The following is a 22,932-nucleotide window of genomic DNA, read 5'->3' as shown; positions in this document are numbered from 1 at the left end:
GGGATTTCTCACCCCAAAGCTTCTCCTGCTTCGCAGCGCGGAAGCCCCTGAAGGAAAAGGCCCAACGAGGAATTATTGCTTTCTCCGGGAACCGGCAGCACCCGGTCCATGCCAGCGGCCTGGCATGGACAGCACGACTGTGAAGGAGCGGCGGTCGCCTGCCACAGTGCTGGGGCTGCAACGCCACTGTGCAAACCGAGATGGGGGGGGGAAAGTGCCTAAAAGTGATAAAAGTTCAAGGAAGCCCTGAGGGCCCCATGTCCCCCCCTTCCCGCTGTGCTGTCGTGGATGGCAGCAGCAAAAGGAAACGCGGGGGACATGGGTGACGGGGGGGGGGTGACACCACTGGGTGCAGGCGAGTGGCCTTCGCTCGTCCTGTGGCTGCTTCAAATGTCGGAGTTTTCAGAGGAAGGGGGAGCATGGGGATAAAGTGCAGAGCTGAGCAGAAGGCTGGGTGCTCTTCAAAGCAAAGAAATAACCCCGAGGAGGCAAATCCTTCATTACTAATAGCTCTTTCCTCCTAAAAGCCACCTGCAGAGGGGCTCCCAGCAGCACACGCCAGACTGAGCACAGCTGGAATAAACCAGCAAGGAAGGATGTATATGAGCCCTTATCTATAGACTAAGGATGGGCAAAGTTGCCAAGTTTCTACCCTTGCTTTCTGATGCCTGCGTGCCCTAGAGTAAGGCTAAGGTGAGACAGATGCTGCAAAGGAGACCATAGCCATCCGGGGAGCCCATGGCGATGCTCCTGGCAGGGGTGGGATGCTGCCGGTGGCCTCAGACCAGCCATGACCCCACAGGACATCCAGCCTCCAAGGCACAGCAGGCTGGAAGAGCAGGGGCTGTGCAGCTCAGACACCATCCTGGACCACCTATGCTGCCCCAGGCAGAGCTGCACACATGCCAAACTCACAAAAGGGAGGAAGATGGTGAATACCCGAACATGGAGAGAGGAAGGGCACAGTGCAGCAGCCTGGCTCATTCCAGATGAGCTAAGAGAACTGAAGTTAAACTTAGACTAAACCCTGCACTGCTGTGGGTTTTTACAGCTCTGGGCAAGATGCTGCTGATGCCTCTTGCACATCCCCACATGGGGATTTTTCATATTCCTGACAAGTCTTATCCTGAATCAAGGGCCCAAGTCCTGGCCTCATTCTTCCTGCGCCCAGAAGCAGGACTAGGTAAGAGCAGCACCACCTATTTCATGGGAAGAGAGGCTCCAGACCACCGTGGGGACAGCGGATAAGGGCCCAGAGCACACTGAGATCAGCTCCCTCCCCATCAGCACCAAGGGCATGTGGCAGCATTTGCCCCCCGATCAGAAGAAATCCGTTCTTCTCTTGGGTTCAAATGCTGATTGCAGGATGGCAGGGGAAATGCCCGTCCCACAGCCCTCTGCTAGGACAGGGAGGGTGCAGAGAAGATACCAGCAGCCAAAGCCCTGGCTCCAGCTCAGTGTAGGCTAAGCCCAAGCCTCATGGACACAGCAGGAGGGGAAGAAGGGCTGGTTCCCCCAGGGCTGTGGGGAGGTTGGGGACAGGCTATTCCTTGATCTAGAACCACGAAGAGCCTGCTCTATCCCAGCAGAAAAGCAGAGGTGGCCTCAAACTTGCCTTCACAAGACAAGCCCGCCATCTTCATCTTTAAACCCAGTCCACACTACGCTCTCCCGGCCTGTGAATAAGCACATAAGAGGATTGCCAACGTGTGAGAGCGGGGCAGTCCAGGCAAAGAGCAACCTCACCAGCCCTCCACCTCTGTGACCGGGAGCCGAGCAGTTCAGGTCACAGCATAGAGCTCCTCACGGTCATTCTGGCAGATCTGATAGCGACAAGTGAGCTTCTGTGACCAGGCCCAGGGCTTCTTATGCTTGTCCCGAGGAGGAAGCAGGAAAGCAACGCTGCAAGCCACCAGCACGTGCCAGATGCTGTGGGTGTAGTAATAGTTCTCATTGGTTTCCATGAATGCATATACCGAGATGGCAATGAAAGCCAAAGTGATCCCTGGGAGGAGGTAGAAAACCCAGCGCTTCCAAGAAGAGGGGTAGCAGTGTCTGCGCTTCACTCCATGGTAAACCTGGAGGTGTCAGAGCACAGAAGGGTTAAGCAGCCAAGCTGAAGCTTATGCAGGGAGAAACAGGCAGTGCTGCCTGACCCAGGAGCATCCGCCAGCCTCACAGCAAGAGGCTGTGCCTGCTGCCCCTGAGAAATTCAGCCTCCCCCCTTCCTGGGCCCGTCTCTTGTATGCAAACGGCCCTGTCCAGCTGTGGCACCAAAGCCCAGCACAGATGCTACAGCTCCTGCCCAGGGCATGGACAACACTGCAGCCACAAGCATGCCCTCAATTGCAGCTGCAGCAGCTGGACCTTGCTGAGACCCATAACCAGGGGATTTCTCAGCTACTGGAGGGATGGAAGGGGAATCCCTTGCCCTGCCCACCCTCCACCTGAGTGTTTCAAGGAGATCAAGCCACATCTGTGGATGGGTTGGAGCCTGGGGTCTGCTCTGCCATCATCATTCTTCAGAGGGGGGCAAAGGGCTGCAGGTCCTGCCTGGCTGCCCATACTTACCCACGCTGCAATCATGATGACGAGGGCAAAGAGGCAGGGACCCATCATGTTCCACACCCCTCTGCGGTCCAGCTGCAGGGACATGGCAATTAACAGGGTCCCCAAGATGAAAAGGACCTGGGGATGAGACACCACCACTAATACCAGCAGCTCATCTCAGAGCATATCTAGCCATGCCAGAGGCAGGGAGAACCTCACCTCCTGGCCACCAGCCCTGCATGCATGCAGGACTTGGGAGAAGCACCTTCAGAAGGAGAAACCAGAGGACCCACAAACCCCAGTCCCTTCAGGCCCAGTCCCTACAAACTCACAGGTTCACGATCCAAACTCCTGGGACCAAACCACCTACTGGTTGAAAAATCAGGGTGGCATTGGGTGACAAACAGGCTTTGTCACCAGTCTGGGCTGTGTCATTAAAATACAGCCGTGAGAGGGCTCAGCACAGCCACCTGTAGCTTGGCTGACTCAGGTCTGGCCCTGCCGCGTGGGGTTACCTGACACTCACGTATTTCAGGATCTTCTTCACCCGGGACATGCACAGGATCGTCACCCAGATGGCTACCACAGAGCCCAAAAAGTCACAGTACTGTAGTGTGTCGTAGTCCATGATGCACATCACCGCGACGCCTGGCTGGTCACACGCGTGGTAGAACTAGAGCCGGGGACAAAAGCAAAGGCTAGCATGAATCCAGCAGCACCACATGGCTTTCTGGGAAGAAGAGGCAGGAGAAGGCTCAGCCCATGGCAGCCAGGACCCCTCCTTTGCCTCCAGGAAGTTCCACCAAACCACCGTGGCGTTACGGAAAGCAGATGAGAGCAGCCATCAGCCTGCACCCTCCCAGCAGTAGCTGAGAGCTGCTAGGACAGCATCCTTCAAGTGCGCAGTGGTCCAACTCCATCTCTGCTCCCTGGGGTCCCACCCCCGAATACGAGCCTCCACAGTGTGGCTGGTAAAGTTCAGTGAAAATAACACCCCTGCCAAGCTCTGAAGGGGCAGGACATGTCCCTGGAGGTGCTTGTCCAACGATCCTAGAAGCTCCTCGTGGAGCTCCAGGACAGACTGCTCCACCAAGGACTTCCAAGTCCAATGCAGCACTCCTGATGCTCAGGGGGAGCTGGCAGGGGACCTGACAAAAGGCAATCCCTACCGTGGAGAAGAACATGGTGTAGGTGTAGACGGAGGCCTCCACCAGGTAGTAGCGATAAACAGCAACCGCTATGGCCGGCAGGAACATGAGGTTGCTGAGGGTGAGCAGGAAGGTGGCCAGGTTCTGTGCACCAACAGACTGGGCCTTGGTATCGTCTGTGCAGCTCCACCCGCCCCAACCTGCAGAGCAGAGAGGCTTGTGCAGATCTCGCGTGCCCTACCTTGTCCCCCCGCAGCACCCAGCAGGAGCCTGGGACGCCTCGGGAGCAGCGACCATACCCCAGGACTGTCCCTCAGCTCCTCTCCCCTGCTCCATCAGCTACTCACACTCCTGTTCTCAGGATGGTCTCATTACTCATCGCGTGCTCTGCTGTGGAAAGTCCTGGGGAACCCCAGCAGAGCCTTGTGTCTGCTCTGAGGACATCCCCCAGGTTGTTCCCACGTAGCAGACACCATCCTAAGCACAGTATGGGTTTGTCCAGCCTGGTACTTTTCATTCCCACAGTTAACACACATGCTACCTGCAGATGATACAGCAAGCACTTGAGGCTCAGATGCTGTGGATGATACTATAAGCTGGGTGCAAGATCCCTACAGATCGCAGGAACAAAGGTGGAGAATGATCCACAGCACTGAGGAAGCCACTGGGCTCCTGTTGTACCTCCTGTCTCAGCAGGGCACACTGCAAAGCCAGGCCAGGTTGCCCTGAGCCTTGTCCAACTGAGTTTTGAAGATCTCCAAGGATGTAGACCTGGATGCTGTGCAAAGCTGAACATTTCTGCTGGGGGAAAATTTGTCATCTTTGATTTAGCTGGAAGTTTCCTTGCTGCAATCTGTGTCTGTGGCCTCTTGCCCTTTTCCTGTGCTTGCCCAGAGAAGTCCAGGTCCAGTGTCCCTGTAATCTCCATAGGCAGTGGCAGGAGTGATTTGATGCCCCTCCAACTCCTCTTCTCCATGGTGGCCAAACCTGCTGCCTCAGCCCAGGGTGACACTCAGGTCTCTGCACAGGACAGTGGGATTGAAAATTTCCTACAGGACAGTGCATGCTGTAGGCTTGACACAGGACAATTCTCAGCCTGCTGCCTGGCAAGGACTGAGCTGAGAGAGTCTTCTATAAGCACAAACATGTTTCAGGGTTTTTTTTCCTTGTTTTTTTTTTTTTGTTTGTTTATTTTTTAAATTTAAATTATTTTAATTCAAGATTAGGATGTCCATGCCTTCCTTTTGGGGAAAGAAGGTCAGTCACAGGGCAGGTAGAGTATGTGCAGGCACCCTACAGTCAACAAGCAGGGTTAAAAGTAGCATCCATCCCATTACAGTGCCGCTAGAAACCAAGCTAGCAGTGCTGGCCCTTCTGCCGGCTCCCAGCCAGGCAGAGCCCAGGGAGGCTGCTCTCTCCAGTTTATTTCTGGGTCACAAATATGCAGATGGGGCATTTTGCTTGGAGTGACTCAGCAGAAAGCTGTCCTCAGCCTGATTCCCCAGTTCCCTTGGGGGGCTCTGTGCTTCCCAGAACCTGGCACCCTCGGGGAAACTCGGATGCTGTTCTCCATCTCACTCCTCACCCAGCATCAGCACTGCAGCAGACAGCAGGGATGTCCTGGCTCAGGCCCAAAGCAGCAGTGAACCACATTTTGCCTTGTCCTTCTGCTGAGAACAGGTACACGCACCCGCCCAAGCACAGCAGAGCTATCATCTTCCCTACACCACTGACTCCCGCCCAGTCGTCTCATCCCATTAAGATAATGAGCAGCTGACACAGATGTTCCTCCTCCAGAGGCACCTCTGAGTCTAAGGGCTGGCCTGCATGCTGGCTCTTGGCAGCAGACAGAGCACGACGGCAAAGCACGGACAGGGACTGCAGCCTGGCCTCATCACATCCTGTATCAGGACCCTACATAACCACCCTGAAAGGCAGAGGCTCTGAGGCAGGCATTTTCAGGCAGCCCTGCCGACACCCTGATCTCTCTGGGGATGCTCAGAAGCACCTCTCCAAGCTGGAAGCAAAACTACCATGCAGCAGAAAGCTGCCCTCAGCCCGATACCCCATTTCCCCTTGAGCACCCTCTGCTTCTCAGAAGCCAGCACCCCTCCTTGGGGAAGTCAGGGTGCTCCCAAAGAGCCCACCACGGGTGCTGAGGGCTCTTTGGGTAGGTGCTGTGACCCCAGGCTGCTCCTGGCAGCTGCAGCAGACCACAGGCTCCTCCACCCAACCACCACCAACGAAAAATGTGGCCCCGCCATGGTGAGGACAGCAAGGCTTCCTAGGAAAATGCACTCACCAGCCTTGCAGCTGCAGCCAGCATAGAGGTAGCCGTGTCTTCTCAGAAGACTGCACTGTCCGTACGGCCCGCAGTCATTGAAGCAGGGGGTGAGGTATGCGAAGACGGTCACTTTGGCTTCTGCGGCATTACATTCACTGCAAGGAGAGCAGGTGGCGGGGGTAGCCCAGTCCTTCAGGGCAGCCCTGTGCCCGAGGAACACTCTGCTTCAGGTGGTCAGGCCACACTTGTGCATGCAAGCTTCCTGCTATTTTGGGATCTGCTCCACCCTTCCCAAGAGCTAGGAGCAGAGTCGGCTTCCTCTCCACTCAGATGGCCAAATCAAGCTGGGGTATCAGCTCTCCCCAGACCCCCATAGCAGACCCTGATACCCAAAACCAACACCACCAGCACTGTTTTACAGCACGTGCTCAGCCCCTTCTGCAAGGAGCCAGCAGGAAGGCAAACGGCAGGAGCATGGGCACAGCTGCCTGTGTCTCAGAGACCCCTCGAAGGAGTAACAGCAGCATTTTCATTTAGCAATTTATCACCTCAAAATCCACCTGAGGGGGAAGCTCATCCAAGGCAGGCTCTGCCACCCACAGTCTGCATGAGATGTGCCTGTTCAGCACCAGACAAGCTGCTTGGGTGCTCACAAGAGAGCAAGGTGGCACTGCCACCCACCTCCTTTCCCCTCTGCAGCCATGGCTTCAGGCCTGCCAGGTGAGATGAGCTCACAGCACGGCAGTGAGGACAGGGGTTCGGTTTTGCTCACGCTAGCCAAGGGCAGCAGGATGGGGAGGAAGAGCGCTCTGAAGCAGGCCCGAAGCAGGATGACACACCAGACTCACCCCTGGCCCTTTGGGCAGATGAGCTGCAGGGAGAGGAACCAGTCATCCGTCTGCGGGTACAGGACGATCAGCATCGCTTCTGCAGAGGATGGGCTCATGCTCAGCGGGTAGCCCTGGAAAAAAGCTTAAAAGAAAAGAGGGTGCTGTGATGGGCCAAGACTAGGGGAGAAGGCCCCACAGCAATCCCAGGCCAAGACTGATTGCACAGGAATCAGATGCTCCTGTGGCTCCTTGCTCCCATCCTCAGGAGGCACCAGGGGGATGGAGAGGACCCTTGCTCCTGAGCCCCTTGGTTTTTCTCTTATCTCAGCTCTCAGTACCTGCCTAGACAGCACAAGGCTCCTGGAATGACCTGTTTGCTTGGCTAGTCCTCCAGTGTGGAGCTTAGCTTCTCTGCACACCAGCAATACCTTGACCATCCCCAAACCTCCTGCCAACATGGCTGAAAGAGCCCCAGTTGGAAACCAGACCTTCCTTCGGTGGAGGCTAACTCCTGGTGCCAGACTAGGCCCTGCGCCTCAGCACCCTGAGCATGTGCCAGCACAAAGACCTCAGGAGGGTTCATGTCAAAATCAGCTTCCCTGGGACCCCCGCCCCAAAGTCCTGACTCAGTTAACAGCTCACAAGGTCTAAAAGCAAAGCCCTGAGATGGTGTAGCTGAGCTGGCAGCGGGTGCCAGCGTCTGTCATACCTGTGCTGCAGTTCTGCGTGGCATTGAGGGACAGCACCGGCGAAGCAGCACTCACACACGCTACCACAGTGACATTGGCCAGGCTCACGGACGTCTGTGCAAACAGAGCATTGTCCCACGTCAGAGCACCCCAGTGCCACCCCCCTGCACCATTCACCTGCCACGCTGCCCACAGTATACAGGAGCAGCAGGTGACAATAAATCCTGCAGGCCAAGTTCACCCATCAATTCAGCAGCTCTTTCTGGGCAAATGTGTGTTCACCTCACCCTGCATTGCCACCATGTTACATGCTGGCTGAAAGGCAGGAGAGCCTCCTGGGGGACTGCATGGGGGGAACCGCCCCAAAGCTGGGACGCTCACACATCACTTCAGCATGAGCACAGGGTGGCAGAAGTCAGGGGCAGCAGGACATCAGGGCTGGCTCAGCCCTCATAGAATTTCAGGGGGCTGATTTCAGGGTGTCATTGAAGGAGCCTGTGAATCAGCGACTTGGGCAGGAACATCCCTGGGTTTCCCTGTTCAGCCTCCTCTCCTGGTGGCAAGGAGCCAGGCTGCTGTGGAGAAGATGGCATTGCAGCTGTGTTCTTTTTCATCTCCTCTGCGTCACTGCCACCACATGACAGCAAGCTGTGGCATTTGAATTGGTGCTGGCAGGTGGGACATGCTGGAAGCGGCTAAAACAAGCTCAGAGTGTTTTGCGACAACAAAGAGAAATAGTCCCACCGGTACCTACAACCCCTGGAGTTTGCTGACAAACCAACCCAGGCGCAGGGACAAAGCCCTGCAAAGGGGAGACAATCCCTTCAATCAGCCTCCGCACCTTGTTAAGCAGGAGATTGACCACGAGGGAACCCCCACTGTCCATGCCAGTGTTCAGGTTAAGGAGAAGGAGGGTCGGGGAAAGGGAGTTCACGGGCACACTGGGACCATTCAAGAGCCTGTAGCGCACAGACACCACATCCAGGTCCTCACGAACAATGGGTTGGTTCTGCAGACAGAAGCTCCTCTTGTTGGACGAATTGCGTGACGCCTCTCTGGTGGACAGAGTGGAGCTCCCTGCTGCTCCTGAGCTACCTGGTCTGGGACCAGTTTGGCTCTGGTTCAGGCTGCTGAAGCTAAGGAATGAACTGGTACTCCCCGGTCTGCAAGCTGTAAAGCAAAAAAAGAGAGAAATCAGCACAGCCAGGACTAGCACCTCATCCAGACAGGGCCCCAGCAGCTCCAGACCTTCAAGTGATAGCACAAACTGGGGCTATTTCAGCTGGTTTGTGCGCTGCAGTGTTGGCTACAGCCCCTGAAAGGCACCGTCTTTGCGGGGGGGAGTTCTAGCATCGGCATCCACAAGTCAGGACACCGATGGAAGCCAGGCAGTGGTACAGTGGGTGGAAACACCCTGGAGCTGCAGGGAAGGGGAGGGGGAACAGAAGAAGGGATACTGCACAGCATCATAACACATCAGGGTACCCAGGGATTATTCAGGAGCCAGTGGCAGAGCACAGCACTTAGCTGTCCCATAGCCACAGGCTGCATACAAATCTCTACCAGTTCCCCAGATGTGAGCAGACCAGGCTGAGCAGAAGAGAGAAGCTAACCCAGTGTAGCTACAGGCACAAGCCGTCACATCATGGCAGATGGAGCTGAATGTGACACTTGGAGTCCCACTGCTGGAGCCTGGCCATCTCTCCCAGAGACTCCAGTGCTCCCCTCTAACACCTCGTCTGCCAGTGCCAGGCCCTCCAGGACATGGGGTGAGGCTCTGCTTTGAGAGGGGATGGCAGAAACCCCAGCAGAGGAAAACTTTAAAGATGTAACCAGTTGGTGAGCTTCCAAGAGTCAAACAGGGATTATGGTCAAGTAGCAAGAGAATGCAAAGGTGCCTATCACAGCCACAAGGACCTTGTGACCTCCTGAGTCACAAGGTGTCACCTGAAATGGTGACATCTCCTCACACAGACCCAAGACATTACCCCAAGAACACCTCTGTGAGATGGTTTCCTGTCTGTAACCTGCTTATAGCCAATCGATAGTCAACATATCATTACAGTCTGGTGCATCTACCCAAAGCTATTCTCCCCACCAGATGTTAAGCCAGCTTCTGCTTCCCAAACAGGCTTTGGAAAACATCATTGCTTCAGAGACCCTGAACTTTTCAGGTGTTTCCAAAACAGGCAGCTCCAGGGAGTATCCCTCTTGGGCAAACACCGGAGCCTTCACTTTTGACCCCAAAGCAACTACTAGGTCTCAGCCCCTAAGGTTACGTGTAGGCAACCAGCATGCTGGGGAACACAAGCCACTACAGCCAGCCACCCAAAGGCTCAAGAGAGACACAGTAGACACAAAGTTCTTCCTGGTCCTTCCCATAGGGCTAGAGAAAGTGAAAGCCCACCTGTGAAAGAAGCCAGCATCTCCACTGACACGCTGGCATTGGCAGCACCAAGACTCTCCACCATGATCTGCAGCCACTTCTCCCAGGGGGGCGAATCCAGGGCCAGGCTGCAGTTTACGTTCCCCACACAGGTGACAATCCTCTGGAAGGACTGGGGCAGTGTGATGGAACCCAGCACTACTCGCACGGCGCACGCTTTTTGCTCGCTTGTCATGCAGCTTCGCAGCTCAAACTGCATCCCTGCGGCGTGCTTGGGAACGAAGACCCTGCAGGAGGAGGGACCAGCAGTTTGCAGAGCTTGTAGTCTCAACGCAAGCCAGCCACGACCCACCACAGTCCACAGGGCTTTGTGGCAAGAACTAGCATCATGGTTTAACCCCAGAACATCCCTTTGGTCAGTTGGGGTCAGCTGTCGCAGCTGTGTCCCCTCCCAACTTCTTGTGCACCCCCAGCCCACTCGCTGAAGCTTCTGAGAAGCAGAAAAGCCCTTGACTCTGTGTAACCACTGCTCAGCAATAATGGAAGCATCCTGGTATTATCAACACTGTTTTCAGCACAAATCCAAAACATAGCCCCATACGAGCTACTGTGAGAAAAATTAACTCTGTCCTAGCCAAAACCAGCACTAGATTGCCCTGGTTGGTGTTGTGAAAATCCTTCCTACGGGAAACATCTCAAAGAGCTAAAATTCATGCAGCTGAACCTCTAAGATCACCTGGGAAGGTCGGAAGGGAAGGGCACTTGCGTGCTCCCTGTGAAAACCCTACCACTGCTGCAGGGAGCTCAGCAAACAGGCTCAGAGAGCCTCCAGCTCCAGCCCCACGGGGGAACAACAGTGGCTTCCCCTAAGCAGCACCCCTGAGAAATCCCACCCCCTGCAGCCCATCTGCTGCCCTCACTCACTTGACATGCAGTGGCTTAGCGGGCGAGACAACGGTTTGTGGCATAGCAACACCAGGCTCCAGCACAGGCATATCAGTGAGTCTGAGCACAAACATGTCTGCCTGGAACATACAGGGGCATGGAGTGGAGAAACCCTGCAGGAGGGGAGAGCAGACGGGTCAGCTGTGGCAAGACACACTGGGCAGAGTACGACGGCCAAGATCCTCACCAGGACCCTCACCTTCACTTCAATCCTGCCAGCAGCTTCAGGGAGGTGGGCAGCGATGAACCAGTCGCCAGCAGCAGGAGTGGTGACATTCACAAAGGTGGCGTTTTGCACAGCACTGCTCAGAGTGATGCTTATGTTATAGGAAGGACGGACGGTCGCATTTGCAGGAAAACGAGTGCCCAGTGGATTAATTACAGGAGGGGCTCCGTAGCGAAAGTGCCTGTGAGAGAAACCAGAATGCGAATAAATTGTGGGATGTAAACATGCTGGCAACTGACAACTGGGATACAAACGGTGGAGACCCAGGTTGGCCTGGGATTGGAGAGGGAGCAGGCTGGAAAAATCTCACATTTTCAAGTGGACCACAAGAGCCATCATTTTCATCTGGTGAGGACTGGCTGCTATTAGCTTATCCAGGATTTATTTAGAGATTTAACTTGGCTGCTTATTCAGATAAGGATTTACATGGTTCCATCAAGCCTGAAAGCAAATTTCCACACTTACTAAGGTTAAGCCCCAGCTGCAAGACTACTCCTCTTTATAACCATCAGCAAATTCCCTGTATAGGCTAAATTATCAATGAAGAGCTTTCGTTTTCTAGCTAAGATCTGCATCCTCCCTTTTTCCTCTTTTATGGAGGGTGGGCAGACAGACTAAAAAGATGCTTACCAAGGAAGGTCCATATGACCGACTTCAGTACACTTCTGCTTTCCAGATAAGCAGCCAAATGTTTGAAATAGCAGCAAAGCAGGCAGCTAAGTAACACGTGAGGTATTTATTTGGGCAGCCAATCTGGCATTTTATTTGCTCGCTTTGGGACTGCACTGCAACAGAACGTAACAGGTCCAGCAAGCAAACATGACAGGTGATAAGTTATTAACCCATTTGAGCTTAGCTGGGCTGGTCTTTATTTCTTAGGGTGTCGTTTAGCTGTTGCCTTGTCCCTCACATCCCAAAGTCTTGGAAAACTTTCTGGGAAGGAGAAAGTAGGAAGACCATCTGTGCCAGGCTGCTCTGAAGCAACTAGGAGCACCAGTCTGTGCCCAGGACAGACCAGGGAAGCACAAGCCAAGCAGCTTCAGTCATTCCCGAGACCTCCATGGAGTGGGTGCCAGAGACCCACGTGTCTCCATGGGCACAACTTGCCCAGGAAACTTGGTACCCTCCCAAGATACAGCTCAAGGTCTTGCAAGTTTTTGACCTCAAATCTTCTTAACAACTCAAGTACTGCTTTAAGCAGCATTTATTTTATTGGCATTGAGTTTGCAATCTTCTCACGCTCTTGTGTTTGCAGGACTCGGCATTCCTCTCCTATCTCTGCTCCTCACACAGCCACATCCCTCACAAAACATTCCCAGTCTCTTCAGTTCCTCTGTACTGGGGAATTTGTCCATCTCCAATTGGTTTGGGTCCTCGTAAGCCCCTTGTAGTCCTGCTACATCCTTTGGTATCACATGCAGGACCCTGCCAGGCACAGAAAGGTCCAGGAACATCTTTGCTCATGAGCAGCAACACCAGCCTCACCGTGACACTCTCACCAGTGCTCTCTTAGAGCCTCACCAGAAGCTCTCTTAGAGCCTCACCAGAAGGTCTCTTAGATACCATGTCTGATAGACAGCCCCAGATCCACTAGTAATGTGAACACGAAATGCTCCTACAGGTATTTAGTGCTAGTACATTAAGAAACTACAGCTGCTGCAACTTGGGAACCAACAGTGGAACTGATGCACAGCCTCCTACAACCAACCAACCACAGCCATGAGCAACAAGGACAAGAGAAGGACAGGAAGCCCACGTAGGCAAGCACTGGCACAGGGACATACATACACTGTGATCTCCATGTTGGTGCACTCGGGTCCTTTCCCCCTGGACGCTTGCAGGAGCCAGCGAAGCAGCACAGTGTCCTCCGGCACATGGAAGTGGAAGAGCTTGGCATTCCCGTACCACCTGTAGAAGGACAGCTTCTGTGCGCTCTGAGAGAAGTACTCGGAGACATACAGGGAGTCTGAAAGGGAGACAGCACAGCAGTTGCTGGGGTGGCTGCTGGGGGCAGGCTGCAGGGCTACACTCACCCACAGAAGCACACAGGAGTTTTAAGATCACTGGAGAGGAAGCCTCTGTGTCCCAGATTTCTCATCCTGGTCTCACTAGGTACATGGTGATCCATGTTGTTCCTCTAGCCAGAACCATCCACACCTCTGCTACAAACCCACCACCTGGAGCCAGAGAGCACTAAAAGATACCTTAACTGTGAGATGTGCTCTGAAGATGACAGATCACCAGCAACACTAAGGAGGAGGAAAAGGTTAGGAGGAAAAGTTGATGGCACAAGAAAAGGCGATGGAGTAGGCAGCAGCAAGCCGTGGTGCAAATGGTGGAGAGCAGATGGGTGCAGGTAGTGCAGGGGTGCTCTGGGCCCCAGCAGCAGTTTATAGTGCCAAAAGGCAAGAGCTGTGCCCTTGTCTGTCTCTGCTGAGTGCATGGACTGATGTTATCAGTCTTACCCAGCTCAGGATATACGTACTGCACAACACGCTGCCTCCCTGTGACATGCAACGTGACGAAAATCCATGTGCAGCAAACCTAACTCTGCTTTCAGACATACCTTCCAAAGCCTACAAATTTTCCTACCTGGAAGAAAGGCTGCTGGGATAGCGAGAATAGCCCTAGGGTAGGCCAAAAGGTCATGTTGTCGAGAGGACAACAGCTATTCAGTCCAAGTGCCGTCAGGACTAGCTAGACCCTCCATCCACCCCTCTGCCCAGCTACACAGGCAGATCACCCCCACCCTGCTAATCATTTCACCTGTAAAATTATACATTAGTCTTACTGTCAGCAAGAAACCAGCCACACCGCTACCCAGGGATGGAAAAGAAACATCACACCAGGACTGGGAAGGGGGCAAAACTGCACAGAGACAGTGGAGCCAAGGCCATGCCGCCCACCCAAAACCAAAGTTCATAACACTCAGCAAGGAGGTAGAAGAAGATGTTTTCACATCTCTGCCAAGTCCTCCCAGATGCTCCTTTTCTACTCTGGAATTCCCTGGAGTGGGGAGAAACCATGGCAGCTTTCGGACACGGATTCCTCATTTCTATCGGAGAATAAAGCAGCAAGTTTAACTTGCCTTCCTCCAACCCTGCACAGGGTCATGCTGGAAACATGGAGGACCCAAATGAGTTTAAGTAAGATGCCAAAGAAAGAGGAAAACAGTCCTCAGGCAGGACAAGAGCCTTGGGATGTACTTCGTGCCAAGAGGAACCTAAACCTAGCAGGAACTACGATTCATGCCCCAAAGCAGGATGCACGTTGGCCTGCACCCACGGTACTGCAAAGAAACAGGAACAGTAATCATGGGTTTAATTCCCTGGCAAATTACAAAGCCAAAGCCTCCGGGCACCCTGCAAACCCAACAGGGAAAGGAGGAAACAGGAAAGCAAGAAATACCAGCCACGCAAGCCAACTGAGGGATTTGCTCATGGAGGAAGAGCGCGGCCGCCCCGCCTCGTCGCAGGGGCTGCCCCGGCCATGCGCCCACGGGGTCCAGCCGAGGGAGCAGCCCTTGCAGCACCTTACAGCACGGGGCCAGGCGAGGTCATGGGGAAGGGTAAGCCTTGAGCTTACCTCGAGGACACTGAGAAGTCCATAGCCGATGGGCAGAGCTGTCCCACAGCGGTCCCCACACTGGGGTTATGCTGCTCTCCAGGCCAGCAAGCAGCAGAGACCACAAAAGGGGCTTTTCAAGCCAACGCTCCCTGGCAGCAAAGCCAGCACAGTGCGTGGGCTACTACAGACAAGAGCTGGCTGTGATCCCCTACAAGCCCAGTTACATTTCATGCCCAGGAGCTACAGAAGGGAGCAGTCTTGAATCGGTGGTGTCTATACCCTCAGCTGCACTCTGCATACACACGGCATATTCGTTTCTGGAAGTCCATGGAGATGTTTGGGCACAGGATGAGCACAGACAGGGACACAAAGAGAGATCAGAGCTGGGAGAGCCTTGGTCCTGCTCCATGCAACAGGTCCCATCAGACAATCTGCATGGGGTTAAGCCTTCCTGCCTTGACGCAAGCTGCTCCAACCCCACCGGCTGTCAGGCTCTGTATGGCAAACAGCCACAGTCGCACCCTGTCCAGCACGTCCTCACCAAGCTGAAGCATGATTTGTGTGGCTTTTGGGGAGGAAAGGGCAGGCAGGCTGATAAATTAAAAACTCAAGCAACCAGTGGTGCTATTTATTAAGGACTGGTCAGTTATACAGAGCGCAGTCCCAGGTTCAGGGCAGGCAGGCAGACCTGCCCTGCCCACGCGCTGCCTGCGACCAGGTTAGCAGCAGCTGCGGCTGTATCAGCAAAACACCAGCATGGACAAAGTCCACTCACAAACAGCTTCTCATGGTGACAACCAGCCAGGCCCCTATTCGCAGGCTTTGCTGTGCTGGGCACCCAGAGCTGCACCCTGGGAGCGGGTAAGCTGATTCCCAGGGCACCCTCTGCCTGGGCTGACAAGGAAATACCACAGGCAGAGAAAGCCAGAAAGACAGGTCACCGCAGGCGAGGCGTGTGCTCTGGCAGCCCATTTGCATCGTGAGAGTGTGCTCTAGTATTTGCTGTGCTCTGTACGTGTCTGTCCCCATCTATTCAGCATGTTCTGCACCAGGACAGCAACACCTGGAAAGTCCCACTTGACTGTCCCATGATGGAAAACAAGCCTTTAAACTGAGTAAGGGAGTTGTCAAATGGATGTTGTTTCCATCCTCTCCCACACAGATTTCACATAAGCAGACTTCAAACGTATTATGCAAAAACCAAAAGTATTTTTAAGACAAACAAAACGCGGTAGAATTGCAGATGCAGAGAGGAGACGCGTTATTTGAATTTCAGAATAAAGAGCCACCTACAATAGCTCAGGTTGGCTTGTCCAAAGAGGATCTCATGGTAGTTTTAGGAAATGATACCTTGGCTGCTGGTTTCTCATTGACAGGATGAAGCCCCCATTTCAAAGCAGATGCTGCGTAAAGCTATACAGATGGTGATACGTCTGACGCTGGACAAGACATTGCTATAGGGCAAGGTGTTTGGCCATTATAACGTAACAGAAACCCTATTCCTTTATCCCAGGTCAAAAATCCATCTTCATGTGTCCCAGAAAAAGGACCCCTTGCTCTTCTGGGGAGGCACCGATCTTCACTGGCTCCCAGACCTAACCCTACAGAGGCATTCCCCTGGCCGGCGGGATGGCACCGAGACAAACCAACCACCACACCTTGAGCACAGGGTAGCTCTCCAGGGCTGGGAACCCAGCTAGCAGGATGCCAGAGCAGGGTGGGCCTGGAGCAAAAGGCCATCTCACCCATCGGCTCCCCAGAGCAGCCTCCATGCTTTGCAGACTATGAGGAAGTGATAACCACTGTCAACAGTGGATAGCCACCGCCGGCACAAGCCTGCCTCAGTGACTGGGTGAAGCAGGCAAACAACCTCACCCTCCCAAACCTTTCCACCACTGCATCTGCTGGCTGACCCTCTGGAGAGGGAGGCAAGGTCCCCGGGGACCCCAGACCCCCAGCACCACCACAAAGAGCATCCCACCGCTCTGCCAAAACCTCTGCTCCCACCCAGCTGCCTTGATGCACTGGAAGTAACCTCAAACAAATCAAAACCAAGGAAAACAACCACTGCCACCACAAATACAGCAGAAACCCCTCTGGGTCTGGGCCTGACCTCTCGCTGCTCTGCAGCACCCGACACTGGAGACAGTCCATAGACCCCCCGAGCACCCAACTCACTCGGGAATCACGAAGCCACCCCAAAGCCAGCCCTGGCAGGGGCTGCGGGGCTCAGACCAGCTCCCGGGGCTGCGCGGCAGACAAGCCCCCGCTCACTTTAACGTAACCCGGTTGGTTTCCCACCGGCGCCTCTGTCCACCGGGACCGCGCCGGCCCCTGGGACAGAAGCGAAGCCCCCCCCCCCCCCCCGGCTCCTCTGCTAGCCGTGCCCCTCTGTCCTAGCCCTAGCCCCCACGGAGCATCTCCAAACTGCCCCCGAGCCCCCCGAGCATCCCCGGCCGGGACTCACCGGGGCCGGTGCGGTTGCCGCGGCCGTCGGGGAGCGCCAGGAGCTGCAGCAGCAGCAGCAGCCGCAGCGGCGGGCCGGCTCCCCGCGCCATGGCCGCCCGGCGCTACCCCGGCATCGCCGCCCGCCGCCCGCCCCGCAGCGCCATCGCCACCGCCGCCGCCGCCGCCGCCACCGCCCGCTTCCGCCGGCCCGCCCCGCCCCGGCCCGCCCTCGGCGGAACCACCGGCGGGGGAGGCCTGGGGTGCTCGGGGACAAGGCTGGGGCCTGTGGGGTGCTCAGATCCTGGGGGAGCCCCAGCGCCGACCTGGGGAGCCCCCCTACCCTGGGGAGCCCGCGGGCTGAATCTAGGGACCCGCGGGCTCCTGGGGGGGTCCTGGAGCCCTACCAGCGCCCCAAGACCCCACATAACCCCAGGAAGCCCTGTGACCCACGGGCCCGAGGTGGTCCTGGGCTTCCCAGCACCCCGGTACTGCAAGAGGTCTCTGACAGCCTCCTGGGGGGGGGCCTCAAAGCCCCAGGAGCACCCTGGGCCCCTGGGAGTGCGGCGTGGTGCCGGTGGTGCTGGAACCAGGCTGCTGGGGTCGCTTGTCGTAGCCTCGTGCGTTTGCTTCCCAGTACCGAGAAGGGAAAGTGCGATGGTACTTTAAGATCAGTTTAACCTGAAATCACAAACATTAGCAGGCCTTGGCCATAACCGAGCAGCCCACCGTACCCTAGGTCAGAACAGAAATTGTTGGGGAGGCTCAGCCCTTCAGTCTGAGAGATGGTTTCATACTCGCTCCTAGAAAGTCCGGTTGCCTTCTCAGCTCTCAGGTATCTGCAATGTTCATAGGACTCGTGGGAGTTGTGGCTTTCATAGGAACGGTCAACTCCATCTCTGATTTTCTGGTTAACTTCAAAAGAGTCAAGGACCTTCCCTTTTACACTCCTTTCGTTTGGGGTACCTTGTGATCTGTTTGTGTTACCTTGTGATCTGTTTGTGTTCTTCAGGAGAACAATGCAGTCTGGACACAGTCTCAGAGTTGTTGCTCAGGCAAAAATCCCACCACTTGCTTATGGGTTGGCTTGGTTGAGGACTTCAGACCTGTTTCCAGTCAACCACAAACTCCCTGAAGATGGACTTTCTACTTCAGGAGCAAAAAATCTTTGCTTCTTGCTCTCCCAGACCCAATATACTTGTCATAAGTTTATTTGGTGTGGGAAGGAAATCCCCTAGGGAAGAGCCGATCATTTTCTAGGGGCTCTGACATCACCAAAAGCCCAATCAATAGCTAGCAATGTCCTCACCTAATTTATGAGAAGACTTCCTTTAGATCAGCCCAAAAGCTTGAGCACATAAATCATGGCATGGGAAAGGACTATTCTTCTAATTCCCAGCTTAGATTTGTTCACTGCCTGTTCATTTCCATTTGTCCCCGTGTAATACTATCCCTAGAAGTTCAAAGCTCTCCTGGAACGTGTCCTACCTAATGGCAGCATCAGCTTCCTCCCCATCTTTTTGGTGGGCGTGAGGATATCATCCCCTTTCTGCTATGTTGATCCTTGAGGCCATGCAAGTATCGTGTAATATCCTGATCCTATTCTGTTGTGACGGTAGCCGTATCTTCTTTTTCTAACATTTTGGCCAGTAATAAAAATTCCAAGGCCAGATCCAAGGTCAGATTCCATCAGTAATTTCCCTCCAGCCAAACAATTCCCTTTCAACACTCCTGTTATCATCTCCCCGTTTTCTTGAATTCTATCTTACAATTCATCCACTAACCAATATTTTCTCCAGTCTAAGTCACGTGGGCTCAGCACCACACGATGCTGCTGTAACATGGCTCCTGACTTACAACAAAGCTCGTGACTAAGCCTTGAGATCTTGACCCACACCTTGGTGGATATATCTGTTCTTTCTTCACTCATGTATATTGCGAACATCAAAGCCTTCTTTAATGGCTAGTCTCCCTCTCCATTTTTCATAATCTGCTTATTATTCCTAATATCCTTTTGATAGTAGGAAATCACACTCCAGTTAGGTATTACATTCTTTCCCTCTTGTTTTTCCTGCTTCTTTGGGATATGAAGTAATTCTAGAATGCTTTCCCTAAGGAATGGCAAGCCTCTTCCACATTAGCTTTGAGTTCTCCCAGTTGATTTTGCTGTTGCTCAAAAATTTTTCTTCTTTCAGAAGAACAAACAAACCCTTCTATTCTCATTCTACGTTTATTTAGCCTTCAACTCCACTTTAAAGGTATCAGCTCATCATCAATCAATCCTTATGAATGGCTTTCCTGCAATGCTGTCTCTACTTACAGTTGTTTTCCTCTTAATGGACAAAAAATAAGATTGAATGTCAAAGATCTGAGAGATCTGAGCATAAATCACACTCACCTAACATCACGCAGAATCAGATCCGTGTTACAATACCTGTTTTCCCACAGCTCGGGTCACTTAGACTTGCTCCTGTTCCCCAAGAAAAGCATTGCAGTTCTCACTGTAACTGTTTGGGGTGGTCGATGCTGTAGGACATGTCACCTCCAGACTGACAGCTGCTCCAAACACAAGGACACTAAAACGTTGTCATTGGCTTAGCAACTCTGTGGGTTGCTCCTTTCCCGTTTGGCTAAGCAGCGTTGCAGTCTCCGAAGAAGGGGTGGGTTTGAACCAGGGAGGATCTCCTTTTTGCTGCAGAGCTGGAGTTGGAGCTGAAGCTGGAGCTGAACTTTCCTTCACTTTGACAGGCAGTGCTGCAGGTAGACACATGCAGCCACCCATGGATCACCATGACCTGCAGCCAGGCAGAAGATCCAGCTGCCGTCATATCTGCCTCCTCTTGTGGTGGCCACAAAAATGGCAAGGTTTAGAAAACTGTTGAGCTTCTGTCTATGCTGAAACCTGAGGGAGCACAGCTATGCTGGGGCCAGGGCTTCTGCCTGGCTTAGTGACAGACTTGACTCTGAATATAGTGCAGGTGCCTGTGTAATGGTCAGGGCTCACCACATCTGCTTCATGCTCTTTGGTCCATGAGTCCTCAAGCGCAGCTGCTCCTCAGGAAGTCAGACACAGATGGAAGACCCTGTTCCGGAGAGGGTATTTCCTACAGTGTTTCAAACAGGCCTGGGGAGAAATCTGGATGATATACTGAAAATATCCTTGTTTGAAGCTACAATCTGGAAAAATAAATAATGGTGACCTGACCAAATTGAATCTATGGAACTTCAGCAATGCTGACCCATGATTTTTGATAAATATGCTTCTACTATTAATAAAGGCACTCAGCTGCTCAGCCATTGAAACAGGTATAAAAGCTTTCTGGCTGAGCAGCTGTAATGCACATCTTGCTGTATTGCTTTCCATAAATCCATAGCTGGGATCCTATTGGCCATGGGCAAATGTCTCTGGAGGGCACAGAGCTGGCACAGTCTGCTCCCATATCTCTGTCTGGTCCTGGTACAAGGAGCAAAAAAGCAGCACTGGCTGGAAAACTCTTGTGTTTTAACCATCTCCAGCTAGATCCTCGTTGAATTGTGCCTACCCAGCAGCTTGTTGCCTACTTGAGGTCGCTGTGACAGCGGATCTGGAAAGGAAGAGTATAACGAAGAACTGTCTCGGGAATATGGACCAAAAATCTGCTGTTAGAGTTGCACATTTTAGCTTTTAACAGAAATGCCAGATGATGGTCCATCACTGTAGGAGACTGGTGAAAGGCTATTTGATGTAGTCCATGGAGCTTTGCCATATGCAGCTTTCAGTGTTACTCACAAATGGAAAAACAGAAGGTCAATCGTTTCAGTGTAGTTAAATAAGGTGACACAGATAGGGAAATATAATCTAAAACAGAGGAGACTGAATTTAAACTAGCTATTACAGCTCAGGAAAAAAATGTCTTCATTGATGGTTCACCAAAATTGTAGCCTTGATGTGCAGCAAATAAAAAGCCAGCAAAATGTGGCCAGGAAGGGCTTGGGCTTTCAAAACGAAAGAGAGGGCATCTTTTGCCTGCTGCCTAACAGCTTGGTGCACCCACATCTGTGTCGTTCTGGCCTCTCAGTTCACTTAAGAGTCCTGAGCAGAGCAACTGAGATGATCAAGGGGATGGGGCAGCAGCAGTATAAGAAGGTCCTGGGAAGGCTGGGATTTTTCCCTGGAGAAGGGGTAGCAGAAAGGGCCAACTCTACAAAATTATAAAGTGAATGTGGACCTGGTGCTCATCAGATCCTGCATAACTAGAACTAGAGGCTATTGATGAGTCTGGTAGATTGGTTTAAAATGGATAAAAAAGACTTTATACCTTTTATGGGGGAGAATGAACTTCTGGAACTTGCTGACACAGGAGGTTGTGGAAACAAATAGGATCAGCAGGTTTAGAAAAGGTATAGCAAATTCATGAGCAGCAGGTCAACAGACAGATGCTGAAGGCAACAGGCGGGAATGTACCCTCTGAAAATGCTGTTACTGCTGTGGACGCTGGAGGAGCACAATCAAAAATGAATGGGCTTACGTGCTCTCCCCAGATGGCATCTGTTGCTGAAAACAACACTGGGAGAGAGGAACCAATGATGTTACCAGCAGAGCGTTTCCTATGTTCTCAGTTTCACCATCCCTAGGCAAATTCAGATCTTCTCAGGTGGGTGGTGTGTGGTAGGAAGACAGGGCAACCATCAGGAAGACATTTTTTGCTTTTCTATTAATTTTCCATCTCTGTAGTGAAAATCTGATCAATCCCCAGTGGTCAATATCAAGCAGGCCCAACTGAAAAATATTGTAATCTCATTAAAAAGGATTGCTAGTGGTACAGTTGCAGTGAAAATCTGGCTATATCTATCAAAAAAGACATATTGAGCCACAAAAAGAAGGTGGAAAACCAGTGCGAAGAAGGCGTGGAAAGTTTCTGCTGTTTAGTTGATGAATGGCTCCAATACAGCACTGAGAAGGCATCAGTGGCCAATGTCGTGTTACCACAGACCTGCTCCTTCTAGTCTCAGATATAAAATCCAAGACCTGGATTCTTTTGTGAACATCTCCAAGGACAGGGGATTTGTGATGCTTAGTGCCTTTTCAGTCATGAGGGCTCACAGAATGAGATGTGGGTTCCTCACAGGTCAGCTTTGAGGGGGAGCAGCAAAAAGTTTTTCTAAGATGTTGCTTGCAATGTTGAACTTCTTATGATGGCAAAGGAGAGCAGACAATGTTTTAAGTTCTGTGAAGGTTTGTTTTTATCAGCCCTGTCCTATCTGGAGGGGCTTGTACAGCTGTGCTTGTGGCAGCTCCGCTGGGAGCAGTCTCTGCTTTTAGGAAAAGAAGGAGAGAAACTATTTAAAGTCCTTCATCAAAACCAGCATTTTAGTGAAGGGTGACTCTATTTTCTGTCTTCTAAGATCACTTTTCCTTTTCCCACTGGCAAAACAGCCAGTGGAGAAGGTGGGAGGATCCTAAAAAGTGTGGATTAAAGTATATTTCAATCACTCCAGTATTTTCAGACTTTTTGCCTGAAAAAAATCCCTTTATCTCAGCAACTGATTGAAACCATCTCCAAACAGCCGGTATCTTTGGGAAGTGGTGGAGGGTAATGGAGTCACAGAAACAAGGCAATAGGATCTCTTATCATTAGCAGGGTAAAAGGAGGAAACTAAGGAACTATAAACCAGTCAACTTCAAATCACAGAAAAACAGTGGGATATTTAATCGAAGAAAGAGATGAGTAATAACCCTGGCCATTGCCAAGAATGAATCATTTCAGATGAGTCTGTTTTCCTTCTGTGACAGATTCCAGTCCTTGGTTCAACATTATTATTCACTGTTCTTTCATCAATAACTTATGTGTTGTAACAGAGAATGTGCTTATTAAATTCCCA

At 52.6% G+C, this 22,932-nt stretch overlaps 1 protein-coding gene across 3 annotated transcripts; it reads right to left on the bottom strand.

Moving 5' to 3' along the window:
• Nucleotides 1–114: 114 nt before the first annotated feature.
• Nucleotides 115–17,183, bottom strand: PGAP6 (post-GPI attachment to proteins 6). 3 transcript variants are annotated; one of them, XM_086473323.1, is made up of 13 exons: nucleotides 12,847–12,901; nucleotides 11,032–11,239; nucleotides 10,812–10,945; nucleotides 9,909–10,174; nucleotides 8,343–8,671; nucleotides 7,522–7,615; nucleotides 6,831–6,954; nucleotides 6,001–6,137; nucleotides 3,720–3,898; nucleotides 3,077–3,223; nucleotides 2,572–2,688; nucleotides 1,808–2,078; nucleotides 115–1,676 (listed from the first exon to the last, which is right to left on the bottom strand). In XM_086473323.1, exons 1-13 carry the CDS (start codon nucleotides 12,858–12,860, stop codon nucleotides 1,618–1,620), a joined length of 2,079 nt encoding a protein of 692 aa, XP_086329449.1. In that variant the 5' UTR covers nucleotides 12,861–12,901; the 3' UTR covers nucleotides 115–1,617. The 3 variants fall into 3 exon arrangements, with proteins under 3 accessions (XP_086329449.1, XP_086329450.1, XP_086329448.1); XM_086473322.1 differs by adding an exon at nucleotides 17,093–17,183 and having other exon boundaries at nucleotides 1,637–2,078; nucleotides 12,847–13,024; XM_086473324.1 differs by lacking the exon at nucleotides 2,572–2,688.
• Between the last annotated feature and the right edge of the window lie 5,749 nt (nucleotides 17,184–22,932).

This window comes from Leptosomus discolor, chromosome 14 (assembly GCF_034619465.1).
Source record: "Leptosomus discolor isolate bLepDis1 chromosome 14, bLepDis1.hap2, whole genome shotgun sequence".
NCBI lineage: Eukaryota > Metazoa > Chordata > Aves > Leptosomiformes > Leptosomidae > Leptosomus > Leptosomus discolor.
The sequence above is the reverse complement of the archived record's forward strand: the minus strand, read 5'-3'. Positions and strand labels throughout refer to the sequence as shown.

Coding starts and splice junctions, on each gene's coding strand:
- PGAP6 (XM_086473322.1), bottom strand. CDS start 17,183: ATGGCGCGGGGAGCCGGCCCGCCGCTGCGGCTGCTGCTGCTGCTGCAG. Junction 6,955..7,521: donor CACGCAGAACTGCAGCACAG/GTATGACAGACG, acceptor TTTTCTTTTAAG/CTTTTTTCCAGGGCTACCCG. Junction 2,689..3,076: donor TGAAGAAGATCCTGAAATAC/GTGAGTGTCAGG, acceptor TCTCATCCCCAG/GTCCTTTTCATCTTGGGGAC.